At 43.6% G+C, this 11118-nt stretch overlaps 1 protein-coding gene across 7 annotated transcripts in view; it reads right to left on the bottom strand.

Moving 5' to 3' along the window:
* Positions 1-10918, bottom strand: part of Mak (male germ cell associated kinase) — a 47946-nt gene extending 37028 nt beyond the window's left edge. For 5 of the 7 annotated variants that reach the window (XM_021260663.1, XM_021260661.1, XM_087181769.1 and 2 more), the window contains exons 1-2: positions 10819-10918; positions 915-1238 (exon numbers count right to left, since the gene is read on the bottom strand). In XM_021260663.1, coding sequence (XP_021116322.1) covers positions 915-1015 — 101 coding nt within the window. In that variant the 5' untranslated portion in view covers positions 1016-1238; positions 10819-10918. Of the gene's footprint in view, positions 1-914; positions 1239-6426; positions 10596-10660; positions 10799-10818 lie in introns of those variants that run through there. The other 2 variants (XM_087181768.1, XM_087181767.1) reach the window with 2 other exon arrangements.
* Between the last annotated feature and the right edge of the window lie 200 nt (positions 10919-11118).

An 11118-nucleotide genomic window follows, 5' to 3' on the forward strand; every position in this document is an offset into this window, starting at 1 on the left:
GCCTTCCTACTAAGCTACATCCCCAGTCCTTTCTTACTTTTTGTTTTGAGACAGTGTCCATTTCTCACTAAGTCATTGGGTAGCCCAGGATGAGCTCAAACTTGGTATCCTCCTGCCTCAGTCTCCCAGAGTGCTGGGTTTAGAGGCATACACCACCATGGCTGGTTAGAGGCTGCTGCTGCTGCTGCTGCTTCTTCCTCTTCTTCTTCTTCGTTATTATTATTATTATTATTATTATTATTATTTTGGTACTGGGGATTGAACTCGGGACCTTGTGCTTGCCAGGTAGGTGCGGTGTCACCGAGCTAAATCCCCAGCCTTAGAGGCTTATTATTTGAAAGAAATTATAAGCTCTACTCTGTTCTCAACTTTTATTAATTAATTAATTAATTTATTTATTTACTGGTACCGGGGATCGAACTCGGCTCGTTGCGCTTGCGCCGCAGGTGGCGAAACCACTGAGCTAAATCCCCAGCCCTGTTCTCAACTTTAAATCTAAAAAACATTCATTACTTACAGTCTCAGTCCAAATGTATTAGGTATGAAAAGAGGTGCTCTTGGGCCGGGGATTTAGCTCAGTGGTTCTGCCACCTGCATTGCAAGCGCAAAGTCCTGAGTTCAATCCCCGGCACCAAAATAAATAAATAAATAAAATAAAAAGAAAAGAGGCGCTCTTAAAATTTTTGGTTTATTAATGCATCCGGACAAAGCGGATAATCAAAGAAATATACATAAAGATGAGAAGGAAAAAAAAAGATGAGAAGAGTATTCTTTCTTGGTAATTTCCTTCTTCCCATTAGTCAAACTAGCCTGGGTTATGAAGTAGACCCCTCTCTGTGTGCGGATATATTCTCAGCCAAGCAAAGGACACGCCGCGGGACTCACTGACGACGCACGCACGCACGCACACGCACCTCTTGATGGCCACCAGCTCCCCCGACTCGTTACTCTTGCCCATGAGCACGCTCCCATAGGTGCCGTCCCCCAGCTGCCGCATGGTTGTGTAGCGGTTCATCGTAGAAAAGCAACGCAGAGCAAGCTGTCGACTGCAACGCCTTCTTTGTGGAATCTAAGTGTAAACAGGGCTTCCTTGTACTCGCTTTGGCCCTCTGCTGTTGCTATACCGGTGACAGGTTCGTCATCATTAAATACAGGCTCTTCCTCTGGCTATGCAGGCTCATGACTCTCAGCGGCAAGGAGTCGGGCAAAGAAACACCGCTTCCATCCTCAGGAACACGCTGTGAGAAAGAAAACAAAAATAACGTGAGTCCTCATGAACGAGTTTCTGCAGAACATTTCCTGGCAACCTAGAGCACAGAGAAAAATTAGAAATAGCGTAAATATATTTGTCAGCTACCCATCTGTGCTCCGCGATTGAAGTCCACATATAATATGCTGATAATATTAATGTATTGACTATTTCATTTACATTGTAATAAGCTACTTATCCTATGATTGTTCAATATGGGTTTAATGATTTGGATGATTCCTTTTGGGGGGGGGCTATAACCTTTATTATTCCAAATAAGATCTTCGGGAAAATCTGACATTTAAATTATTTGGCTTCCTTAGCTCGGCTTGCTGGTACATGCCTGCAATCTGAGCACTTTGGGAGACTCAGCCAGGAAGAGTGCAAGTTTGAGCCCAGCATGGGCAACTTAGTGAGACCTTGTCTCAATATTTAAACAGTATTTAATTTATTTTTGTTTGATTTTGAGACAGGATCTTGCTATGTAACACAGGCTGGCCTTGAACTCATATGTAGCCCAGGCTGGCCTCCAACTTGCAGTGACCCTCCGTCCTCATCCTCCTTCGTGCTGGGATCACAGCACCACCACAGCCGGCAAAAAACATTTTAAAAAAGGGGTGGGATGTAGTTCAGTGTGAAGGTCCTGGGTTCAGTCCCCAATAATAAACACACACACACACACACACACACACACACACACACACACAACTATATCGTTCCTTGAATCAACTTTTGCATCATATTGAACTGAGAGTATTAAATATAAAATTATACTCTTTGTAAAAAATTCCTAGTAGTATATAACTATCCCAGTTAGGTACGGTAAACAAGATAAATGTGTTTTATATGAAGAGAAGAACATTATAAAACAACTTCATAGTCTATTGAAATAATATGCTACTTTATTTTACATTAAACCAAGAAAGAATAGTTTGTATCATACTTGATACTTTGATACTTGATACTTTGGATCATACTTGATACAAAGAAATGAGAAATATAAAACCATTTCCAAATATATATTTATATCTATGTCTGTTGGAGCATATATGGGATTACTTTTGAAGGAGTTTAAGAGACATAATTGTAAAATTTTGAAAAGCTGCATCTCATTGAATCACGGAGTCTAGATTAGGAAAGCAATGCCTGGGGTCAGAATCTTAGTGCAGCTTCAAACTCCCTGCATCATGTGCAAAGCTTTCAATGGACAGCACCTCAATTTCCATAACCCTAAAATGCAGGCCGTCCAGCCCTAAAATCCCAGAAGCTGTGAATAACTGTCTCCCAGACACTCTGAACCCCCCTCTTATTCAGGGCACTTTTGCAATTATTACATGAAAGAAGACGCGGATGGACGCAGAAACATACTTTCTTATACCAGAAAGGAGAGCAAAACGCCAACTAAAATGAATGAAACTTTAGTAAAACTGCTATTTTCTTACCAATTCTCCATTATCACAGCTACCCTTGGCCCCAGCGATACAGGCACGAGTGGCACTAAGGTGTCAGGTGCCAGGTAAGTGAGGTCCGCGTCATCAGTGGTAGGGTCTCTCAGCGCTCCCAAGGCCCTGTGCCTTACTGGGGAGCAGTGGGGTCAACTTGGCCACAGATGGGCCGCCCCGGGGTCCTTCCCCAAGAAGTCAGTAACACAGGGACCAAAAGGAAAACCTCAACAGAAATCCCTGGTGACTTCTTTGTTCAACAAAACCCCAGGGCACTTTTGGGAAAGGGCCCTGGTGGTAGGCAGTTGTGTAATCTTCCAGGTATTCAGAGTCCAAGTCTCAGAAACAAAGCTCTAAGGTCCCTGCCAGTCATTCAACTCAAAACTCGGGCCGGGGATTTAGCTCAGTGGTTTCGCTGCCTGCTGTGCAAGCACAAGGACCTGAGTTCGATCCCAGGTACCAAAAAAAAAAAAAACCACTTAAACTCAAACCTCTTTAGCTGGCAAGTGCTTTCCTCTATAAAGTCTTGCTTTTTTCATTAAAACTGATGATAATGTGCTTTTAAACAAAGAAGGGAACAAATGTAGGAGAGTGGATTGTGTTCAGTTATTTGACCCACCTGTAGAGGGGAGGGTGCTGTCATGCTCCACCCCCTCCTTGCCCATGTGACTTGCTCTGGCCAATGAAATGTGAGCAGAGGCAACACAGGCTCCAACTAAAAGCCTTAAAGCGGTATCCTAGGATCTGCCCTGGCTCTTCCTTCAGCCAGGAGTGTGGCACGTCTCAGAGCAGGCTGCCCTTCAGCCTGGGTCCTGGGATGAAGAGAATACGGAGAAAAGAAATGGCAACGCTGCCAACTGCAGCTGAAAGGGGATGGGAGCGAGAAATTTAGCTTTGTGCTTGCATCATTCATTATCAAAGCAGCAGTGACCAGTAAGCATATAAAGATCACAGTTGCCCTTTCCCCCCTTTAACTGTAAAAGGGTCATATAATTAATATATACACCACTATACCAGTGGTTATAGGTACTTTCCTTCACGAAGAGGCGCACATAATTGATATTTCCTTATGATGAGATGATGATACACAGACAAGAGATGAGAACACAGCAATTGTGTAAGTAGTTTTAAATGGTGGCGAGTCGCACAAGGTCCCGAGTTTGACAACTGGTACCAAAAAAAAAAAAAATGGTGGCGAGTATACATTATCCTTTAAACAGTACAAGCAAAACAAAATCACTTCAGCCTTCTGTTAGTTCTAATTTTTCAGTAACCACATTACATAGCACGTGATAATTTCCCAGAATGCTCTCATGTAGGTCCGTCAGCAGTTCTGCAATGCAGAGAGGCAGTTAATGCATCCAGAAATGCCAAATGGCTTGTCCAAAGTCACAATGGTGGCCGATGCAAGAGCTAAGTCGAGGCCAGTTTTGCCGAGCTCCTCCCATTAACCATGTGCTGTGTGTCTGAACCAGATTCACGTGTCGAAATCCTAACTCCAGATGGTATGGGGGGCTCTAGAAAGGGATCAAGTCACGAGTCCTCCTGGATGGGATTAACGCCCTCACAAGAGAGGCCTGGGAAGCATGTGTGCCCTTACAATTTACAGCACAACAAGCAAGAAGACGCACGGCCTTCTGGGAACCAGGAAGTCAGCGTCTACTGGAGCCTTGATCTTGGACATCCCAGCGTCCAGAACTGTGAGAAATATGGCAGCCCACACTGACCAAGACACCATGCCAGGGAGTCTGGGTGACTTAGAATCGGACTCTCACTGAACAGCAAAGGGAACTGGTATTGATCAAGGCCAGGGTGGATAGAAATATATGGCCCTGGAGAGGAGATAACATACAGCATTTAAATAGCATTATGGCCAGTTATTCTAATGTCAACACAATCTTGAAAAAATATTAGTGTAGCACTAACATTTCTGTATTTCTAGTCTGAATTTTGCATTAAATGGAAATTAATCAAATTTCACAAATGGAGATAATAATTAATGATTTGTTAAATGTGAGCTAACATCAGCACTAACAGAAACAGAGCTTATGCTATATTGTTTGTTCTGTTAAGAACATTCTGGGCTGGGGATTTAGCTCAGTGGTTCTGTCACCTGCCCGGCAAGCGCAAAGACCCGAGTTCAATCTCCAGTACCAAAAAAAAGAAAATTCTCTCCTAATATATAGTCTTTATAACTTAATTTTTAAAAACCTTTTATTTGGAGATAATTTCAATCTTACAGATAAGTTGCAAAAAAAAAAAAAAAAGGAACAATATAAAGGACAGAGAAGGCATAACCTAGATTTACACATTATGGGTGTTTACTCCATTTTCTTTATCATTTAAGCACATTGTACACACACAGGTGCACACATACACGCACACACACATGCTTTTTCTGAACCAGTTAAAGTTAAGTTACACACATCACAGCCCTTTACCCTACTGAAGACGAATACAACGCTTAAATGAACTGCTCCTATTCCTACCTCTGTCTCTCAATTCAGTCATGCCCTTTTCGCACGGTCTCCCTCCAGCATAGAACCCATTTTATGATCAGTTATTGCATTTGCTAGTCATGTTTTCAAGTACATGACCAGCCATAAATTTAAAGTAGCACCAATAAAGTAATAATCTTTATGTGCTTGGTAATTATACTTGATCTTTTATTATGACTTGAATGATAGAATTTTATTTTAAATATTATTTGAAAAGGAAATAAAGGTAAACTGATGCAAGTCACAATAAAAATTATTCACATTCCAGAAGGATCTGGAAAGTGAATCAGCAAGTGGTTCATTGGGCAGCGCTCTCACCAGACTGAAAGCTGATCATTTCCTAACATTCTCCAGGTTGTATCCTGCTATCTGGGATGGCCATCATTTAATGAAGTAGGAAAGAATCACAATACAGGCTGAATATCCCTTATCTGAAAGGCTTGGGACTAGAAGAATTTGGGATTTTTAACATGTTTTTGACTTTTGGAATATTTGCATATTCATAATGAAATATTTCTGTGAAGGAACTTGCATCAAATCATTAAATTCATTTATGTCTCATACCCCGTATACCTGAAGATACTTTTATGCTGTATTTTGATGCACCTGTGTTTTGACCACAACCTGTGATCTGTGGTCAGGTGTGGAATTTTCCACTTGTGTTAAGTCACTGCTCAAATTCAGCTTTTGGAGCATTTTGGATTTCACATTTTTAGATTAGTGATGCATAGCTTGTATTTATTAAGCAGCCAAATAGTACTATTGACATAATCTAGGAAAGGTTTACAAACATTTATGTGAAACTCTGTGCCAGATGTGTCTTGGAATCTAGAAACTTTCATATTTTAGAAAAGTAGTATGTTATATACCCACGTGCTACATAACACCCCCAAGCAGCATCTTTATGTACCTGCAGAAAGAGTATGCTAAATAAAATAATCAAGACTATAGATTGCCCCAGGCCATTCAGATCCTGTTTTGTTGCAAATGGCTTTATGCAATTTTATTTTTGAATTTTCATTTTTTCAGAGCTTCCTTGATTTCAGAACTGAGGACTGTGGGTCTGTCTGTAATGGAAGGTGCAGGCAGGACTTTGAGGTTTCAGTTGGTCCTGATGCGATGCCTTCCCTCACACTGTGCATGCCTGAGGCTCACTTCATCGCAACCGTTTTCTATGGTTCCCTCCCGCTGCTCTGTTTTAGCTCTGAATTTCAAGGAACTGTTTCTCAATACACACCTGTGTATCATTTTTATTTTGCTTTGAGGAATCTCTCATTTTGTCAGAAGGCTTTTGTGCTTGTTGCAGATGCTTGGTAACAAAATGTACAGCACCATTATAAGAAATAGTTTTTGTTTTTAAAATGCCTTTCATAGTTCCATTCTTCATTCAAAGACTGTTTTTCTCTCACTGTAGCACTTTCATTTCCACAAAATAAAATCATAGAAATTGCTTCTCTCTTATGTAGTACTCTAGATCCAATAAGGGTGTGTTGGAGTTGCCAAAGTACCCAAAGCTTCCAAAACCAGGCTTCCTGGAGAAAGACACACATGTGTAGAGTAAGACAGCAAAATCATGTTGTTTCCCATTTTCAGGAATGTATCTGTTCACAGGCAACTTCGGAAGCATCCTGTGGAATCTTCACATAATGGGCAATGTGTATTAACTTCAACTCTGTTTTATTTCATACAGATGATCATTCCCTCAAAGGGAAATAACAGGCTACGGTCTTGGGGAAAAAAACCCCAAATTCCATTTCTATTTTAGGGTTTCTTCATTGTTCTGAGCTTAAGCCTAAACTGAAAGGCATAACAAATGCCACCAACTGGTTTCCAGTTTGTTTGAAAAAAACAATAGTTTTGGTAAATGGTCTGTTATAAACAGACATCGATTCAAACTATTCAGAAATATTTGGGCATTAATATAGAGAAAGGCAACATCTCTGTACATAGTTCCAAACTACATTGTACATTTATTTTTCTTATTTTTTCCTTTATCTGCATAAACAAACAATTTTGAAAGGTCTTTTGGCCAGGCCTAGTGATGCACACCTGTAATCCCAGCACTCGGGAGGGTGAGGTAGGAGGATTGCCAAGATTTTGAGGCCAGCCTGGGCTACATAGTGACTTCAAGGCCATCTTGGGCCACATTAAGGAGGCCCTATATCAAAAAGAAGGAAAGAAAGAAAGAAAGAAAGAAAGAAAGAAAGAAAGAAAGAAAGAAAGAGAGAGAGGAAGAAAGGTCTTTTAAGATGTTTGTTTTGTTTTGTATGATGTGCTGTGATTTAACAATACATGGACTAAAATATGTTTCTTAGGAGCTTAGTAAGTCAAGATTTTGCAGTTATTACCAGCACATTAGATTGCTACCATTCTTCTGCAGTTACCCTAGCTAAGGTGATATCCACCTGCCTCTTTTGAGGAAATGTGCTGATTCCTTCTGGCTAAGTAACAGTATAGAAGCTACATGTGTGCAAAAAGTGTCTCATGTTCCTCGTGGCAGTCAGATCATAAAAACAAACCCTGAAAGGACTAAACAACCTGTCCACAGTCCCTCAGCCAATTAGTGGAAGTATTTGAAGTGAACAAATACTTGCATTAGGCTTGAAGCTGCTTGGTTTTTAGTGTGGTCTCAGGTTATAAACAACCCCTTCTTGCCAAACCACGACAGCTCTGACAGTCACCTAAGCAGCTGAGGGAACTGTCCCTGCCTCCAAACCCGGGTGCCCCAGCCCCGCAGCTCCAGTTCTTCAGATCCCTACCCAGCGCCTCTCCCTGAAACCCAGCACACTGCTGGCTGCCAGCCAAGCGCAAGGGGTACCGCTCCGGCCTCTCCCACTGGGGCTGCACGGGGCCCCTCCAAATACCAGAAGAAACCCCCAAAATTCCCAGAAATGGTGAAGCAAAAGTGTGAGATGCAGAGGGGCCTGGAAACCAGCAGTAAAACCCACCTTGCATTCAGCCAGCACTCTGAAGAGGCAGAATCAACTGCCTTTCTCTCCTCCACTGTCCGCACCATCATCACACCTTGATACGGGGCAGTGACCCTACATCCACACCAGTCCTCTGAGCACAGCGGACCCCAGTCCTGGAGAACGCTCCATACTGACCTGGAATCCCAACCAGGTCCGGAAAGGCTGTACTGGAAAATTCACTGTAGGCCTAACCAATCAACTCCAAATAAGCACTGATGCACACATTGTGTTTCAACGAAGGATAATTATAGGATAGGATGTAATTATACTGCATTTAGGGAACAGTGAGCAAGGACCAGTCACCCCAGTTTCTTTCAGTTTGAGGGGTGGAGTGGTGAACGGGTTTGGCATTGATTTTTAAGGTCAGGTTTGTGTCTCTGTGAGAATCTGTCCAGTTCACCTAAATTTTATGTAAAAGAAATGTTCACACCGTGCTTTCAAACAAACATGTTATCTGGGTGTGGTGGCACATGCCTGTAATCGAGAGGCTGAGGCAGGAGGACCACTATGAGTTTGAGGCCAGCCTGGACTACACAGTGAGTTCAAGGCCATCCCACAAGCTGCACAATGAGATCCTGTCTCAACAGCAAGAACCAAAACTCAAAGAAACGCTTTAGAAAGACTTCTTTTGAGCCATATTGGTTATAAAATAAGACTTAAGGGTGAGAAGCTGATTATTTCAGCTGTCCCTTCTATCCTTTGAAAGTATAGGGACAATAGCTTAATGTAAAAAATGGATATGAAGGCAGTTTCTTTTTAATCAGTACTTGCAGGTGCCTAATGCACATAAACTACCTGTATCGGAAGTGCAGCAAGGTTCTAAGCTGGTTACTAGTCAAACAGCAGTACATGTAACTTAAAAAATAGGGACTGCCTATGCTTCTCTCACTCACACACAAAAATACTTCTCTACAAGCTACATCTCATCTTTGATGACACATGGAAAATGAATTCTGCAAAATAGGGACGAATTAATGTGCTTTCTTATGTACATGAATATATATGAGATATATACACATGAAAAATGTAATATAACTGTGCTCCTCAATTAATGTAACAATTATTAGGAACTCAGAATTTCCTGCGATCAAGCTACAGCATTTATTGACTACACTATGGGTTAAAGGAATATTCTACACCAATTTAAAAGACATTTATTTACAGTGTCAGTTATAGAACTTCACTAAATAAGTACCCCTTATAACTTACTTTTCATTCTAGTTTTCTTATTTTTATCTAAGTACACAGTTACTGTTTAAGTGCATAATTACTGTGAATTTGGGCTTTCTTCTCAACGGCTTTGACCAGCTAATAACGGATTTAGGTAGGATTACAGGAGGTTAGTCTGGAGGGCATATGGAGGGTAGAACCTGTGTCAGCCAGTGGGTGGTTTCAACTTGTTAGGACACTCGAGAAAGATACAGGTCCAAAGCTGGTGTCAATGTTTGTAACACAAAACTGTAATTAACGTTTTAAAAAGTACTACCTTGGTTAAAAAGCAAAACAGAAAGCAGATTTCACACTAGGCATGAGGGTATTTCCAGAAATTTGAACAGGTGTTATGATAATGGGAAAGCAAAGATTCTGGCTTAAAAAATAAAAACACAGTGCTCCGGGCTAACATTCACAAATTATTTAAAAACAAAATGAAAGAATTCTGGGAGGCTGAGGCAGGAGGATCACAAGTTCAGCCCAGCCTGGGCAACTTAACAGCCAGACCTTGTCTCAAAATAAAAAATAAAAGAAGAGCTTGGGGATGTCGCTCAGTGCAAAGGCCTGGCGTTCAATCCCCGTTGTACGGGAAGGGGAGTGAGGAAACTAAGTTAAAGAAACACATCCATGCACAAAAGAGGTCAATCATCGCCCAGGGCCGACTTGGCCTAGGGAGTAGGTGGCCGCCTGCGGGGCCCCAGGTTACCAAAGTAATTCTGCTCCGCAACTCTGGACTCAAAGGTTGTTTTTCTGATTAAAATAAATACAACTTTCGGGTTCTTCGTTATCATTAGAACAACTGTCTACTCATTTTAAAAGGTTAAGCACAATTACGTGCCGCAGTACAGGAACAGCTCCGCCCTCTGCAAACCAGGCCCCCCAGCTGGCCCCAGGGGCCGAGGTCACGCGGGATTCCAGGGAAGGGGAGGTGGGGCCCTGCGTGACCGGCCGCCGCGGGTGGACGATCCCAGGCCCCCCGAGGGCCCCCGGGCAGGGGTTCCACGTGCACGCGTTGGGGGTGCGCTAGCGAGGTCCGGGTTTGAGCCCAGTTTCTTCTCTCTCCTTTTTAATCTTGTAATAGTTCTGAGCCCAGTTCCGCTTCCTCCCCACTTCCCAAGGCTGCAGGGGCCGCGAAGGAGCCGGGAGAGGGGAACCCCGGGGCAGAGTTGGGGCGTCTCCTCTGATGAGCCCCCGCCCGCATCCTCCGCCCCGGACCCGACCGGGCAGCGCCGGAAGTGGCCCCCCGTGCCCGCTCCTCCGGCCGCCGCTCTCCTCTCCATCCCCTACCGGCGTCCAGGTTCCGTCTCTCGGCGGACATCGGCCCTGTAGGACGGGGCGCCCGGGGGACAGGCCGGCCAGCCTCGGGACGGGCTCGGGCTGAGGCGAACCGAGGGTGGCGCCCGCAGCCCGCCCGCTCGGGATTTCCTGCCCAGCGGGCAGCTTACCTGGACAGCTCCCCAGTGAAGCGCGGCGTCCAGTGTGTTTCATCTCCTAGGAGACGGCGGGGCGCGCACCGCCCACTTACGCCCCGCCCGGAGGGCGTGGCCTGCCCCCTGGTGTGCCGGACCTGGTGAGTTACCGCTTTGCGGAGCCCACGTGGGCTTGGCACTTCCTGGACCGTTCAGTCAGTCCCTTACCGCAAGTCGGTGTGTTTGCCCTTGGTTTTGCTTTCTTTTTGTGCCGATTTTGCTTTTGTGCCTATGAAATCTTCATTCATTAAATGTAGCTCCTAGCCTTGCACTTTC

Source organism: Heterocephalus glaber, unplaced genomic scaffold, assembly GCF_053883595.1.
Source record: "Heterocephalus glaber isolate CG9 unplaced genomic scaffold, H.glaber_assembly_v1.0 deba00001472, whole genome shotgun sequence".
Classification (NCBI taxonomy): domain Eukaryota; kingdom Metazoa; phylum Chordata; class Mammalia; order Rodentia; family Bathyergidae; genus Heterocephalus; species Heterocephalus glaber.